The sequence below is a fragment of the Petromyzon marinus genome, chromosome 64 (assembly GCF_048934315.1).
Source record: "Petromyzon marinus isolate PM22_M1 ecotype Great Lakes invasive population chromosome 64, UKy_Petmar_22M1.pri1.0, whole genome shotgun sequence".
Taxonomy (NCBI): domain Eukaryota; kingdom Metazoa; phylum Chordata; class Hyperoartia; order Petromyzontiformes; family Petromyzontidae; genus Petromyzon; species Petromyzon marinus.
Window position 1 is genome coordinate 302373 of NC_133730.1, and position 17277 is coordinate 319649.

The following is a 17277-nucleotide window of genomic DNA, read 5'->3' on the forward strand; positions in this document are numbered from 1 at the left end:
GTACTGTGTGTCTGGTAAGCTCCTGTACTGTGTTGCTCTGGTAAGCTCCTGTACTGTATGTGTGTGTCTGGTAAGCTCCTGTACTGTGGCTCTGGTAAGCTCCTTGACTGTGTGTGGCTCTGGTAAGCTCCTGTACTGGGTGTGCGTTTCTGGTAAGCTTCTGTACTGTGTGTGGCTCTGGTAAGCTCCTGTACTGTGTGTGTGTGGCTCTGGTAAGCTCCAGTACTGTGTGTGTTGCTCTGGTAAGCTCCAGTACTGTATGTGGGTCTCTGGTAAGCTCCTGTGCTGTGTGTGTCTGGTAAGCTCCTGTACTATGTGTCTCTGGTAAGCCCCTGTACTGTGTGTTTCTCTGGTAAACTCCTGTTCTGTGTGTGGCTTTGGTAAACTCCTGTACTGTACTGTGTGTGGCTCTGGTAAGCTCCTGTACTGTGTGTGGCTCTGGTAAGCTCCTGTACTGTGTGTGTTGCTCTGGTAAGCCCTTGTACTGTGTGTGGCTCTGGTAAGCTCCTGTACTGTGTGTGTGTGGCTCTGGTAAACTCCTGTACTGTGTGTGTGTGTGGCTCTGGTAAACTCCTGTACTGTGTGTGGCTCTGATAAGCTCCTGTACTGTGTGTGCGCCTCTGGTAAGCTCCTGTACTGTGTGTGTCTCTGGTAAGCTCCTGTACTGTGTGTTGCTCTGGTAAGCCCCTGTACTGTGTGTGGCTCTGGTAAGCTCCTGTACTGTGTTGCTCTGGTAAGCTTCTGTACTGTGTGTTGCTCTGGTAAGCTCCTGTACTGTGTGTTGCTCTGGTAAGCTCCTGTACTGTGTGTGGCTCTGGTAAGCTTCTGTACTGTGTGTGTCTCTGGTAAGCTCCAGTACTGTTTTTGTGTCTCTGGTAAGCTCCTGTACTGTGTGTCTCTGGTAAGCTCCTGTACTGTGTGTGTAGCTCTGGTAAGCTTCAGTGCTGTGTGTCTCTGGTAAGCTCCTGTACTGTGTGTGGCTATGGTAAGCTTCTGTACTGTGTGGCTCTGGTAAGCTCCTGTACTGTGTCTCTGGTAAGCTCCTGTACTATGTGTGTGTCTCTGGTAAGCTCCTGTACTGTGTGTTGCTGGGTTTGGTAAGCTCCTGTACTGTTTCGATTTAAAGCTTTCGTGACTGCAATGATTCATCTTCTTTGGTTCTTTCGGTAAAGTCACGTAGAATGAGAATTAAATAATAAATTGATAAAATAAAATAACACAATAATATTCTCACGACGTTTCGGCCACAACACAAGCGGCCTTCATCAGGTGAAGGGGCGAGACTGTCTGGTAGGACAGCGCTGGAGTGAGAGAGCCACGTTCAGATCACGGCTTTTAAGCTGTGTGAGAGGAACAAAGACGGAGGTTCTTTGCAAACCAACCGGCTACCATGAGAGATTCGTTCATGAGGCCATTCACATATACAAGCACAGAGACAATTTCAACCGAGAAGATGGATTCAGGCTTAGTAACCACTGGAAAGATGTGTTAAATCATTTCTGTTCTTAATTAATTGTATTTTTACGATGACCTTCAGACCGCAGCTCTTTCGCCAGCATTGCCTCTTAATACCTCTCACACCACGGTTAATGGTATAGTTTTACAACATGGAGTATACTAGGGCCTCGCAGCTGTCTCTCTCCCCCTCCTCTGTTCCGACCATGGACGAACTCGTCCGTCTGAACGGGGCCCGTAGCTATCCGTGGTGCTGAAATTTGAGGGCTCTTTGTTCCTCTCACACAGCTTAAAAGCCGTGATCTGAACGTGGCTCTCTCACTCCAGCGCTGTCCTACCAGACAGTCTCGCCCCTTCACCTGATGAAGGCCGCTTGTGTTGTGGCCGAAACATCGTGAGAATATTATTGTGTTATTTTATTTTATCAATTTATTATTTTTATTCTCATTCTACGTGACTTTACTCCTGTACTGTGTGTGTTGCTCTGCTAAGCTCCTGTACTGTGTGTTGCTCTGGTAAGCTCCTGTACTGTGTCTTGCTGGATTTGGTGAGTGTGCGCGCCTTCTCATCGTTTGCACAGGCAGTGTTGGGGCTCGTTTATCGCCATGCGTGGGCAGTGGAAAACTGTCCCCACAGTTAGAGAAGGGACGTCTCTGGTGATGCTCGCTCCTGTTGCTGTTTTTGTGGCAGTGGTGCACAAACGCAACTAACAAAAAAAACCTCCACACTTTGAACTATTGCTACATTGTGACCCTAAAATAAAATATGAGAGGCAATCATTGAAAGGACGATGAGTTGAGTTGTGGCCAGCGAAATGGCCCTTCTACAGAGCACATATGAACAAGGATCATTGCCCGAAACGTCACCTTTTACATGTCATGTTTTTAATTTTTTACGGCGATGTCGTCGATGAATGCGTTGCGCCCCACGTTGATCGGCGATCGGCGATCAACGTGGCTCATGCCATGCTGGTGATGCCTAACAAGGATGAAACCGGTGTACAGTTGTCTCCTTGACGAATGCCGCAGCCGTCCAAAAATTACGAGGCGACAACTGTGACTGTTTTGAGTTGGCGGCTCGAGCGGTGGCGCGTGGCGATGATGCCGCGTGGCGGTGATGCCGCGTGGCGTGCCGGGCAGCATGGGAAGACTGCGGTCGTTGTCACCCCGCTGGGTCACCCCGGAGAGCCTCGCTCGGTCACAAAGCTCGCTTATAAGAGGGTCCTGCCACCTCTTCGGAGTAGGGGATGATGCTGCTGCTCCTGCTGTTACGGCTGCTGTGTGATTCCAAGTGAATTATTTGCAGGTAATGTTTCAGCACTGGGTTGTTTGATTCAATATCGGTTACAATGTTTCGTTAATTTAGCTATGGGAGGAAACCGGGACACCCGGATGAAACCCTTGCAGAACAGAGGGAGAGAATACAAACTCCGCACAGAGTGGCGTCTACGTGAGAAACTGAATCCAGGTGCTTGCTGCTGCTGTGTGGCGTGGACTGTTACCACAGCGCCACAACCCTGCCGCACAAATTATGACTTACGGTCACACTCGTGACTTGTGCTGCCTAGAAATCACCTTTTATATTTGGTGTTTTAACTAACAGCTGCCGGGTCTTCTGTCCCGTTTCCGTAATCTGACATGATTGTTTCCACCGCAGCGTTTTTGTTCACGTACCATAGCGGAGTTCATGACCACCTGAGCCGGATAAACTTTGGCAGCATTGATTTTTTTCACACAGTATTTCCAATAAAAGTGAATTGAGAGGTTTTCTGGAAGAAAAACAAAACAACCCACATGTATGTATTGTTACATAACTAGAGCTGGGAGGATTAGTCATTTTAGTCAACTAAGAGATTAAAGATTCGAATTGACTACTTTTTCAGCGGTGGATTACTCGGGCCCCCACAAGCTACAGCCTCCCGAAGTGGAGAAACCCCCTGTCGAGGCACGCCCAGCGTGAGGCGGCCAATTTACGCCGATGACATCAACAAGCCCCGCTCGTCACCACCACCAAGCCCTGTCCATCGCCCAGTGGCACACGTGACAATGGAGGTCAGAATCTTGTTTGCAAGTAATCGATTAGTTGAACGATCGAAGAGCCCAGCTTTAGTCACGGCCCACACTGGCTTTCATTGAAACCCTTGACGACGCACGCGTGATCGTTGTGAGTGTATTGTGCACCCACGGATGGCCACACAGCAAACTTAACCATTCACACATTCCATTCACTCAGTCCTCCTACTCTCAACAAGACCCTCATTCCTCCAAGGAGTTGTGGGTTATCAAGTTTATCCCTTCAAGACACCCTTAAATCAACACAACGGTATACGACAACTAAAACCGATACTCAACTTCGAGCACCTTGTGGATTATCTTTCAAACGTATCCCCATCATTTTCCACTCCCCAACTCTCCCATTGTGGCGTTGTTTTTGTCCCCCACCCCACCCCCGACCTCCCCGATCATCTGCCGGCGCCGACGCTCAGTTCTGGCGGCTACGCCGGAGATTGCGCCCAGCGGTGGGGATTTCGTCCTTGTAGACACTGTAGTTCTTCATCACCGTGTCGATCCAGGGCAAATAGCGTGAGACGCGGGCGTAGATCCCGAACTTGCCCTTGCGATTGCAGCCCTCGCCCCAGCTGATGATGCCGGTAGAGAACCACGTGTTGGCGTAGGGCGTGACATGGGGGCCACCGCTGTCACCCTGGCATGCGTCCGTCTTCGAGTCGCTGTAGCCGGCGCAAAACATGTTCTTGGTGATGGTGTAGCTGCTCGATTCCTTGCACCGTGCCATGTCCTGGTACGGCACAAAGGACGTCTGCAGCACTTTGGCCTGTGCACGGGGATGGGCGGGGATGCGCAACCAAACATAAATCGGCGAAAAAAGAATCGCATTACAGAAGTATTAAAAAATAATGGACAAACACAAGTCAATATTAAATAAAATGCATTTCTTGAAAGCTGATTCGGCCAAATATGAACATGCATTCAGGGCCATTATGTGTATAGACGAGGACATGTGAATCATTTGGCGGGACCCTGGGGTCCCGCAAAAATCAGGTCAATAATAATTATTTTTCAGTCCACCCACTCGTGATCCCGACAGCAACGCGCCGCCCGCCCAGACTCGTGCCAACAAGCGCCAGCAGGCGGCGATCAACACGATGGGCGCCACCCCACCGGCCAAACGCAAGCCCGGGGGGCGTCCGCCGTAGTCGCATGCGGCGACGACGCCCTCCGGTCAGCCGTCGATCCTCAGCTTCTTTGCCAAGGCGAGCCCGCTCCCGCAGTGAATTGAACGTGTTTATGTAATTTTTCAACTTTTTACGAACCTTAGTGCCCCGAGTAGCTCTCGACGAGGCCAATCGATTGACACTAGTTTTGTTGTCGGTAAGGCAAGACTCGTGTCGCTACGCGGTTTTTCCCACCCCGGGGCAGTGATGGGACCCGGGGTCCCGCCAATTGCTTCATGTGTCAAATGGGTGGGTGGAAGGTGGAGATGGGTGGGAAGAGGTCACGGTACCTTTAACCCGCGCTCACGCAGGTAACCCCAGCCGCTGATGCGAGCCAGCTCCTCCTTGAGCACATTGTCCGCAAAGTCCGGCTCGGGCAGGCAGGCGGGCAGCACGTACTTGTTGAACTTTATGGGCTCGCTCATCTGCAGCAGCGCAATGTCATTGTCGTAGGTGGCGTTGTTAAAGCGGTTGTGCATCACGATCTGCTTGATGGATATCGTCTGCTCCGTGGGCTCGGACACCGTGCGGTTGTGCTCACCTAGGGACGGGGAGGGAGAAGGGTGGGGGGGCATGTAAGCAGCCAATTGGACGATGTGGTGCTGCGGTTCCAGACCTCTTGCATGGCGGTCCCTGGTCAAGACCGCTGCCAACATTACAGCCCAACGTCGGCAACTCCCCAAGCCGCCGGCGTGCCCAAGCAATCCTACGGTGCGACCACGCCGCCGGATTTCATCGCTCCACCTCCATGCGCGGACGCCCTCGCTGGACGCGCCCCATTTGTCCTCGTTGACGGCTTCCACTCCTTCGTAATTACTGACCGTCCGCCATCACCCCCTTGTCGTGATTGGCCCTGGCCCACTGACATTCCTTAGAAGTTGCGAGTGAAGCCACTGAACCTGCCCTTGGTTTGGACGAGACGCGATGCAGGGCGACTCACCGACGATGACGATGTCAGGCTCAGACGGGATGCAGTGGGCGGCCGTCAGGACCCACTCCCGGCTGAGGATGGTTCCGCCACAAAAGCCTTCACCCTTCTTGTCCAACAGCAGAACCTGGGCACAGAGGCGACGGCGAGACGATGAGGGAGCCTCGACCCCATGGGCTGTGCCAGAACGCTTGGCAAGGTCACGTGATGCAGGGCCCTTTTGTTCCCTAGTTTGTAAATTGAGCGTCTTGAATTTTATCCAGCAGATCGGTGGTGAGTTAAAATTTTAGTTGGGGGTTAACTCAACTCCATCATCCCTCTAGGGTTGATAAAAGGAGTACCAAATTTCGATATAAAGCTTTCCTGACTGCAGGGATTCATATTCTTGGTTCTTTCGGTAAAGTCACGTAGAAGGGAAATAATAAATAATAAAAATAAACAACATAATTCTCACGACGTTTCGGCCACAACACAAGCAGCCGTCCTCAGGTGAAAAAACAGAGCTGTCGGAAAGACAGCGTGACAATGAACACTGCTAAGCTTCGCAGCATATTTTTAAGCTGGGTGGAAGGAGCAGAGCGCCTTGACAAAGGAGTTTACATCTGAATAGAGGAATTTAGCATATTGACGCTAAAGAACTGCAATTACCACTACTACCATACAATAAACCGATGTGAAAAAAAATATAAACTACATAAATATAATAAATGTACTCAATGTACTTTCCAATAAGCTGAGCTATTCACATTAAGTAACTGGGTATACACTACACTATATAATGACTACCATATAGTGAACCGATAAAAAACTAAAATCTAAACTACATCAATATAATCAATATACTCTCCAATAAGCTGAGTTTTACATATCAGCAGAGGAATTAAGCATATTGACGCTAAGCAACTGCAACTACCCTACTACTAACAACAAGTCATTATACATTACAATTTTACGTCGCAAAAAAATAAAATATGCCTCCAACTAAACTTTTTTATACATCACACGACTATACCCCGTCATATCCACTGCCATAGACAAACCCCAACATTTAATTATACACTGTGTTACTACTATACACTACCTTATACCTTAGACTATACATTGCAATATTACACTATGTATTATTCTACAAACCCTACTGTATACCATACTGCTGTATATTCACTCTACAATTACGATACTATATATTGCCTTATACATTATATAAAACATTATACTATTTTTCTGTTTATTATTATTATACAATCTGCTATACACCATATCACTGACCGTCGCATGTAATGGGAGAGTGGTAGCAGGAAACTTGTAGCGGAGCAAAGACTGCGATCCGTGAGGAGAATACAAAATATTTCTATTCAATGCCAGCGAATGGACTGCTGTCTGAAAGTCACCGTAAACGTGAACACAATCACTCAAGACCCGAAATGGTTTATCATCTTCTCGGTTGAAATTGTCTCTGTGTTTGTATATGTGGATAGCCTCATGAACGAATCTCTCATGGTAGCCGGATGGCTTGCAGAGAACCTCTGTCTTGGAGAAGTCAATGTCATGTCAGCCCACTGAATTATAACAATGGTCTGCCACGGCTGAGGTGTTCTCGTCCTACCGTGTTTCAGGTCTGCTTTATGTTCACGGATGCGGTCCGAGACATGTCGTTTGGTTTCTCCAATGTAACTTCTACCACAGAGGCAACTTAGTTTGTAGACGCCAGGATACTGTGTATCTGGAATAACATATTTTACAGACGGGACCAGAACACGGATTTTATGTACTGTGTTGAATCGGACCTGGATCTTGTGTTTATTCAGGATTTTGGAGATCTTTTTATTGTAGAGTGAATATACAGCAGTGTGGTATACAGTAGGGTTTGTAGAATAATACATAGTGTAATATTGCAATGTATAGTCTAAGGTATCGGGTAGTGTATAGTAACGCAGTGTAAAATTCAATGTTGGGGTTTGTCTATGGCAGTGGATATGACGGGGTATAGTCGTGTGATGTATAAAAAATAACACAATAAAATTCTCACGACGTTTCGGCCACAACGCAAGCGGCCGTCTTCAGGTGAAAGGTACAGTCGTCCCGACAGTTCTGTACCTTTCACCTGAATACGGCCGCTTGCGTTGTGGCCGAAACGTCGTGAGAATTTTATTGTGTTATTTTATTATTTTATTCTCATTCTACGTGACTTTACCGAAAGAACCAAAGAAGATGAATCCTTGCAGTCACGAAAGCTTTAAATCGAAACGTATAAAAAAGTTTAGTTGGAGGCATATTTTATTTTTTTGCGACGTAAAATTGTAATGTATAATGACTTGTTGTTAGTAGTAGGGTAGTTGCAGTTGCTTAGCGTCAATATGCTTAATTCCTCTGCTGATATGTAAAACTCAGCTTATTGGAGAGTATATTGAGTATATTGATTATATTGATGTAGTTTATATTTTAGTTTTTTATCAGTTCACTATACGGTAGTCATTATATAGTGTATTGTATACCCAGTTACTTAATGTGAATAGCTCAGCTTATTGGAAAATATATTGAGTACAGTGATTATATTGATGTAGTTTATATTTATTTTTTTCACATCGGTTTATTGTATGGTAGTAGTGGTAATTGCAGTTCTTTAGCGTCAATATGCTAAATTCCTCTGTTCATATGTAAACTCCTTTGTCAAGGCGCTCTGCTCCTCCCACCCAGCTTAAAAATATGCTGCCAAGCTTAGCAGTGTTAATTGGGACACTGTCTTTCCGACAGTTCTGTTTCTTCACCTGAGGACGGCTGCTTGTGTTGTGGCCGAAACGTCGTGAGAATAATATTATGTTTTATTTTTATTATTTTATTATTTCCCTTCTACGTGACTTTACCGAAAGAACCAAGAATAATAAATGAGTACCACTTTGTCGGGAAGTCGCTAGTGATTGATCTATGGACAGATTAATATCTGCCATAGGAATGTGGAATTTCCAATACTAGCTCATGGCTGTAAACACCTGAAACTCAGCAAGTCACTTTGACTTGTATTTATGCACGTGTAAACGAGTTCCAGACCGGGTGAGTCTTGCAAGCGGACTTCAGTCCGTCTTCAGTGCAGCACGTTGCGCTTCAGGGATTCACTCCGTTCAGGCACCGCCTGAGCCTCTCCCCTCTGCTCCTCGTACCCTCTCTCCCCGTTCCTTGCAGGACGCACCCCGACTCTCCACCAATCCCTTTCGTTTGTCCTAACGGCATCCCAACTGACCCCTCATTTGCATCTTTCAAATGATTCTGATGACCAATCAGATTTTAATGGTTCTCCACCTTCCAATCAGATTGTGCGCCCGATGTCGGCTCCCCCTGCGACAGCTCCTCACCAGTGAGTCGGGTGCGCTTCTTAAGCCAACGAGCCCTGAGATCCGGGGAACATTTTTTTTGATCGGGTCCGCCACTTAGCGCCCCTTCCATATGCATTGGAGCTGCAGAGTTTAACCCCACGGTGTACTATCTGCTGTTGCTGTAGTGTCTGCTGCTGCTGTTGTTGTTGTGTACCTGCCAGGGACACTCCCCGAGGGGGCATTCTTGTCCCCCCGCGATGCGTAAGTCCCCCTCGGACCCCTCTGCAATGTAGCTGCTGTTGTCGGACACCGTGGAGTTAGGGGGCACGAGTTGGACCGGCTTTTCCACGGTGACGGATGAAGCCTCTCGCTTCGACCGAGGCTTCTTCACCTGCACCTGGATTCTGCCACACGGGAAGGGCACTGCCCCCCACACCCCACAAGCACCATGCCGGTGCCCCCCACAAATGAACGTGAGATACGTTCACCGAGGTTTGACGTCTGGCCAACCCAAACCGACCGATCCAAGAGCAACCTCCAAGACCTCCTCAAGTCAAGATGTTGTGGCCATGCAACCCAAATTACGGACCACATAGTGAACCGCTGAAGTCTGCGCTCCTTAAACGGAGGAGCAAAACTACCCAAACATGATAGCAAGGATCGACTCGAACTTTACTCGTTGATCCCTACAGCGATGTTGAGGACGCGCTCGATCAGACACTGTTTCATCTCATCCACCACACTGTGCCACCACTACACTGTAGATCACAATAACACAATCGCCCTCTCACGCACTCACGCACTCACACATCCACTCGCGACACTGCAGGTCACAACAATCATCTTTCATCTTACTCCATACCACCGCTCTCCACATTGGAATTCCCTCCTACCATCAGCGTCTCTTCCCAAAGCTCCTATAATAATAGTACTGTAATAACCTCGCTTCATTCGATTCAATAAACCCGTTACACTGTTAATTATTTGCAGGACCCACCATTGTGACCTCTATTTAAAATCCAATCTCACGTGAATTGATGCAAGAACAAATCTACATTGGGCCCTGTTCAGTCATAAAGTCCTTATTGGAAAATGTACTATACTATCCATTGAATTGCCTTTTACCTTTCCCAAGAACAGAATTGGTGACACCAATGCATTGGAACAACAACATTGGAACAAAAACAACAACCTTGTGTACTCCCTGAACATCGTAAATCTTCCTTCAAAACACAAAATCAAGCAGAATATTAGTGCTGGATACGACCACATTTGCTGGTGTGATTTATAACTTTGATTCTTATCCGTTTATCGATGGTTACATTTTAGTGTGTGTAATTTGTTGAGTGACTCTGTGTTGTCTTGGTGTGGTGGCCTGGGACTGTTGATGTCATTTTGCTGCGGGTTCCTCCTGCAGTCTAAATAATGATTCTGACAACTTTGGCAGTGCTGTTTGTTGCTGACCGCTTGATGTGTTGGGCCCTATGGCCTATTGTGCTCATCAACTGTGACAAAAACAAACTCTGACCTTACAATCTAAACTATATCTATGTATTCTAGATTTAAAGCTTTCGTGACTGCAAGGATCCATACTCTTTGGTTCTATTCGGTAAAGTCACATAGGTAAAAAATAAAACAAAAATCACGACGTTTCGGCCACAACACAAGCGGCCTTCATCAGGTGAAGGGATCAGGCTGTCTCGAGGACAGCGCTGGAGTGAAACACAGCCACGCTCAGACCGCGGACCTTTAAGCTGTGTGCGAGGAAACAAGGTGCCTTGACAAAGGAATTAGCATAAAAATTAGCATTTGATTGGCCGACTTAGCATAGAGGTGGTGTACGTGCGGGTGAACATGCCGGTTGGCGAGGGGGGGGGGGAGTTTACATATTGATGGTGTGAAAAGGGAATTTTTAAGAGTTACGAAAGTTCGGGGTACTACTACTTGAAAAATATACTGAACCATTGAAAATTAGTTTAATGTTTAGTTCGATTTAGAACATCTTTCCAATGGTTGCTTAATTTGAAACCAGCTTCTCGGTTGAAATTGTGTCTCTGTTTGTAGATCTGAATTGCCTCGTGAACAAATCTCTGATAAAAACCCGTGGGTTTGCAAAGAACCTTGGTATCGAAGAAAATTATATCGTGATCACCCACAGCGTTGTAACAGTGATCAGCCATGGCAAAATAATTCGTTTTGCCGTGTTTCAAATCTGATTTGTGCTCGCAAATTCGGTCAGAGACATGTTGCTTTATCTCCCCGATATAGCAATCACCGCATGTACAACTCAATTTGTAAACCCCAGGGTACTGTAAGTCAGGAATGACATCCTTCACAGATGGGATCAGATCACAAATGTTGCGTACTGTATTGAACCGGACCTGGATCTTGTGTTTGTTTAGAATTTTGGAAATCTTTTTAGAAAATCCTGCTATATATGTATTTTATAAAGTCGACCAGCTAAACACGTATCCTTGTCAGTTCATAACTTTATGTTTAATGTTGGTGCACGCACGAGTGCATCCAATTTGTTTGGCCGAGTCGGGTGGTAGAGGGTCTCACGACGCAAACGTGGCCGGCTCATTGAGTGGTCCAAACCCGAACAGCCACTGTGAGCCTCCCCCGCTTTTACCGCGCGTGGCAGCGGGCGGCTGGTGGCGTTCGTTACCCACGGGCTGGCAGGACTTGCCGTCGGCGTGCAGTTTGTAGTCCTTGGCGCAGGAGCAGGAGAACTGCTCGTCCGAGCCCTGGCAAAAGTGCTGGCAGCCGCCATTACGGAAGGTGCAGCCCAATTTGGCTGCACAACGGGGGGGGAGGGAGGGAGGGGCGTCATCTCGCTCGTTCGCTTCACGCTCGCTTTCGTCTTAATTCGCATCTCTGATCGTTTCGTGGGAATCGCTCTTCAACTTTCACCGGCGAACGAGCCGAAGCGACAATCGGTCGGCGCGTCGTCGAACGCCGGCACGCGCGATGGTTGAGTGCGATCGGCCGCGTCGGGTAGCTACGATCATTCACAACGTGGCCTGACCCGACCATCGATTATATTTATGGGTCGCTCGCTTCCCGAGTTTAGTCTGTGTCACGTCGCCCGTGGCAAAACACGACGCCGCGGAAGTTGATATCACAGAACCGCTTGCGAGGTGCGGTGATGTGCGGTGCGTACATATTTCGCAGGTGTTCCCGTCGTAGCCGCTGAGGCAGTAGCAGGTGTACTCGTTGATCCCGTCCTTGCAGACGCCATTATTCTTGCACGGGTTGGAGCTGCACTGGTCTCCGTCTGGGGCACGCGAGACGCGGCACCACCACCACCACCACGCGCACGGTCACCAGCGGGGTTTGCGTTCACGTCCCAGCGCTTTGCGCGAACTGTGCCGTGCGGTTCGTCACTCACCCGAGTACTTGTTCCAGAATTCATTCTGGAAAAAAGCACAGAGCGAAGGGCATCAGTTTGTGTGGGGGGGGGGAGCGTGAGGAGGCGCGCGGTGTGGTCGAGCCGGCTCAGGGTGCGGGTTGCGGGGCCTGCTGCCCATGGCACCTGTGCGTGTGTGTGTGTGCTTGAAGGTCACGCGTCCAAGCACTTTCCAGGCTCGGACTCTGATTGTCTCCCCCTGAGGGACGATCACCGCGAGCATCCTGAGAGGTCTGGGCACGCGAGTGTGAGCACAGTCCGGGCTCGGGCCGTTCTCATCGCGAGGGTTCTGCTGTGCTTCACAGACGGCTGCAGAGTTCGCGGTGGGTCCACAACATGGGACAATGCCGCTGTCTGGTTTGACCCAACTGAGTAATTTTCGTGATATATTTTACGTTTGGCCCACGACTCCGGCACAACGGCCTTGGAAATAACGTCGCGGGATCGATTTCATCTGCGGCACTGACCAGGGCGGATCGCTGGGATCGAACCGCCGGGAATCTCCGCACTCAAAACGATGACCCGCGGGCAGCGCGAGGCCCGGGGACCGCTGCGCCAAGGGGCCGCAGCTCGGAGGCCACCGCCGCCCCTGTGGCGTCTCGGGTGGTGGCGACGGCGCGAGTTGGGCCGCGAGCGGACGGCGGCCGTCTCACCGTGGCGTCGATGTTCTCGAACACCTCGCGCGCCTCCTCGAAGCTGCAGCGCTCCTCCATGCACTCGCGCTCCAGGTTCCCCTTGCGCAGCTCCTCCCAGCCGCTGTTGGCGCGCCGCGCCCGCGCCAGGACGATTGCCGCTTGGCGCCGCTGTAGGAACACCGTGGCTGCGTGCGTTCGTGCGTGTACGTGTGTACGTGTGTGTGCATACGTGCGTGTGTGTGTGCATACGTGCGTGTGTGTGCATACGTGCGCGTGTGTGTGTGCATACGTGCGTGTGTGTGTGCATACATGTGTGTATGGGGGGTTGGCACAGTAGGGGGCACAGGTGGTGCATCAGCCAGTCATCTTAGTCAGTCGACCCGTGGCACCTGGGTCTGCCCCGTGACCTCCTGCCAGTGGGCGTTCGACACTTACATAGCCTGGCACAAGCGTCGTGGTGACGTTACCGCCACTTAGTGGCGAATGGCGGTTGTTGTTGTTGTATGGGGGGAGCGATAGAGTAGCGGTTAGCGCGCTGCGCTACGAATCCGGCGACCCGAGTTCGATTCCCGCTCACGGCTAACACCAGTGACGATTGTCTGAACCCGTCCTGGGCCTCCCCTAGGTCGACTTGGCCTTAAGTGAGTACCTGGTGCGGTGTGTAAACATCAGCACTGGGGAGACAAAGGCGATCGGGGGTGTTACTGGCCACCCACCCCCTCGTGTGCCGTGCTGGGCTTCATAGCTGCCAACATCCGTGAGTTGATCTGACAATCGGGAGCACAAAATCCAAGTGTGTAGTTGAGGATGTAAGCGCAGCCCTGAAAGTGCCTACTCACACCACTGCTGGCCAGCGGCCTCCACCGGAGGGAGGTCTACTCGACCACACTATCCAGATGAATCCCAAGATATGGGCTTACCCACACTTTACCCCACCACACGCGATCTGCCGCGCAGGGAGATGGAAGCGAACTGGTCCCCCTCGGGGTTGAGTCCAGCGCGCTTCCGACCGTCGTCTTCACGCACAGAACCGTGCACAGAACCGTGCGTGATGTGATGCTCGCGAGATTGGCACGCGGGCCCTGCTGTGTTGTCTTAACTTTTCTCAAGGCCAACAAATATTTACCAAACCCAAACACGGGCTACTGTTATATCTGATCCACGCGCAGGTCAGCGAGAGAGAGCGAGAGAGCTCCACTTCTCCCCGACGGTCCTCATTATCAACTACACCGAGCATCTTCTTGTTTCCTCTGATCGTAAAAAAGAGAGCGAGGGAGAGCAAGAGAGAGAGAGCGATAGAGAGAGAGACTTAACTTTTAAACATCTTTTATTGCCGCCAGCAGCAACAGCACTGGAGGCGATTCCGATATGAAATACACAAAGTCACCAGCAAACAAATGAAAATAAACACTATAAATCCACGCGCTGTGGCACTAAATGCAGCGCGCACAACACGAAAGAAAAGAAAGTCACGTGGTGGTCATCGTGCACGCCACGGTAACGAGCGAGCACCTCAGAAGTTGAACATGAGAGTGCCATCCACGCTGGTACAGAGGGCTTTTCCGGCTCCCCAGCGTTCGAAGAAGACGTGCACATCACCGACATGTGTGTGGTATGCGTGCTCCAGCCAGAGCCGTGCCTTAAGCAGGCCCCTGAACACTGGAAGCATAGAGCAGCCATCAGTGTCCCCTTCCAGCATCTTTTTCCTCGTTCTGTACACCGCCATCTTCGCCTGAGCACAGGCGAAGTTGGCGAGGTCATGGCGCTTGTTAGCCAGGTAAGGTACCCCATATATGAAGCTGCTGTTGTAGAAGGGTACCCCCAGTTTGCTGAAGATGTCCCCCAAAAGGCGGAACCTTGGTTTGAGCCGCTGCCAGCGCAAGTACCGGTGGGGCAGATTCTCCCTGGCACCACAGGAAATGCACCAAGTCTGTTACCCCTGGCGAGATTCGGCTGAGCCACACGGCCGATGGCAACGTGCAGTGTGCCAATTTCCACTGGAGGTCACCGCAGCGTTTGGCAACGGGAGACTTGTACATTTGTTTCCACTGAGGGGCGGCCGCAATGAGGGGAGAGAAATGGTCTCTCCATTTTGTGTCCGGTAGGTCGGCCAGATCCCGGGAATGCAGCGCCTTGACACAGCCACGTGTGGAGAGCTGTGTTCGTGGCACTCTTCAGGGGCACGTTCCTGCAGCCTCGGAGCTTCAGTAGCTTGCTGGAGTCGCTGTGACCAGGGGGCTGTGCGCAGGAGAAGCACAACTCCGGGAAGGAGAAGGGGGGGGGGGAGGGCCGCCACCATCCCCCGGCGCCTCTAGCTTCAGGCACAGCTCCTTCATGGCGTGGAGCACGTCCCACAGCAGCTTCTCCCCGGCAAGCATGGAGCGGAGTCCTACGGTGCTGGCGATCTCAGCTGCGGCCTTCCACTTGGGCTGGTGGGCCTGCACGAGGTGGAAAACTGTCCTCAGCCCTGCTGATGTGAGGTGGAGAGCCAGGGTCCTCTCCCCTCTGATCCCCTGGAAGAGGCCGTTGCAGAACAAGGGCTCGTTTAGGAACTGTGCGAGGTCGTAGGGCGCGCGCGTTCTGCTCCACTCAAAGCTCTGCCACGCGTCCAAGAGGCTCTGGTGATAACCTGGCAGCCTCGTGTAATCGACCAGGCTCAGGTCCATCAGGAAAAGTTCCTTTCCATAGCCCAGGCACCCCCCTGCATTCCTCAGCAGAGCGAGGGCCGGCAACTTCCAGGATAGTGCCTCCCGGTCGTACAGCAGCCGCCTGACTGCCATGAGCCTGAAACTCATGACCCTGGTGGCGACGTCCACCAGACCCTGGCTGCCCTCGCCCACCAGCAGGCAGAGAACGCCCGACCTGAGCCAGTGTTTCTCATGCCAGACGAAGTGCGCGAGTGAGCGGTTGACTCTGGTGAGTAGCCAAGAAGGAGGCTGGAGGGCCTTGGTTTTGTGCCACAGCACGGATGCAGCGTGGGTGTAAGCAACGAGCACTCAGCCCCTGACTGACATCTGTGGAGCAAGGCGTGCCCATGTCAGTAATTTTGCCTCGATTGTGTCGGTCAGCTCGATCCAGTTGTTCAGAGCGACGTGTGGTTTCCCCAAACGACTTCTCCTGGGAGGAGCACAGAGCGAACGCCGCCTGGCGACCCCAAACACAGGACCTCGCACTTGGGCCAGTTGACCCTGGCGGAGGAGGCCCTCTCATACACTGCAACCGCCTGGCAGAGCTCGGAGACGTCATGCGCGTCGTTGAGCACGACGCATATGTCGTCTGCGTAATCCGAGAGCTTGATGACCACATTCTCCGGTCCCGGGACTTTGAGGCCAGACAGATTTCGTCTCAGGTGGCATAGCAGTGGGTCAATGGACAGGGTGTCCAGCAGTCCCGAGAGGGGGCATCCCTGTCTAACCTCCCTCGTCACAGGGAAAGGGGCGCCGAGCCGCTGGTTTATCTTCAAGAGGCTGGATGTGCCCCGTGTACAGGAGCCTAACGTGCGAGATGAAGACCTGGCCGAAGCCGAGCGACGTTAGGAGTTTGTACAAGTACTCGTGGCTCACCCTGTCAAAGGCCTTCTCCTGATCCAAGAAGAGGAGGCCTAAGTCCATGTTGTGCGCTTCTGCAAAGGAGATTATGTCTCTGACCGTACCGATGTTGTCGTATATGCACCATCCGGGGATGCAATATGACTGTTCCGGCCGGATCAGCTGACTCAGCACTGTCTTGAGACGGTTTGCCAGCACCTTGGAGAAGATTTTGTAGTCAGCACACAAGAGGGACACGCGGGTCGCCAGTTCACGAGGAGGCGCAGGTCCCCCTTTTTGGGTAGCAGGGAGACCACCGCTCTCCTGCAGCTCTATGGGAGTTCACCCTTCTGCAGGCCTCTCCGTCAACAATTGTAGTATTGGAGGGCCAAGCTCATCCCATGAAGGCCGCATAAAACTCAACTGGCAGGCCGTCAATCCCTGGGGCTTTACCAGCTGCGAGCCCTTTCACAGCGGTGTGGAGCTCCTGCAGGGTGACGGGGCTGTCCAGACAATCCCGCTCGGGGACTCCTAAGGTAGCGCCCCCATCCAGTAGCTTCATCGTGTATGGTTCGGGGGCGAAAAGTTGTGAGTAGAAATCCCTGGTAGTCTTGGCGATCTCGCTCTCAGATGTTGCTGTTTGTCCATCTGGGGTTCGCAAACTGGAAATGTTTGTGGTGTTGGCCGGTACTTTGTTTAAACGGAATGAAAACTTAGAGGGAGAGTCCATCAGCGACAGGTGCTGCATTTTTTTGCACACAAAAGCACGATGTGCCTGCT

General features: G+C 51.0%; 1 protein-coding gene across 1 annotated transcript; it reads right to left on the reverse strand.

Annotated features, from left to right (window-relative positions):
- Positions 1-3726: 3726 nt before the first annotated feature.
- Positions 3727-16581, reverse strand: LOC116956258 (venom prothrombin activator porpharin-D-like). Its single transcript, XM_076054021.1, has 12 exons — positions 16386-16581; positions 16144-16291; positions 15622-15832; positions 15267-15522; positions 12989-13155; positions 12318-12342; positions 12090-12203; positions 11595-11723; positions 9141-9349; positions 5628-5742; positions 4978-5228; positions 3727-4287 (listed from the first exon to the last, which is right to left on the reverse strand). The coding sequence occupies exons 1-12, from the start codon at positions 16579-16581 to the stop codon at positions 3937-3939; spliced, it is 2172 nt and encodes a 723-aa protein (XP_075910136.1). The 3' UTR covers positions 3727-3936.
- Positions 16582-17277: the final 696 nt, after the last annotated feature.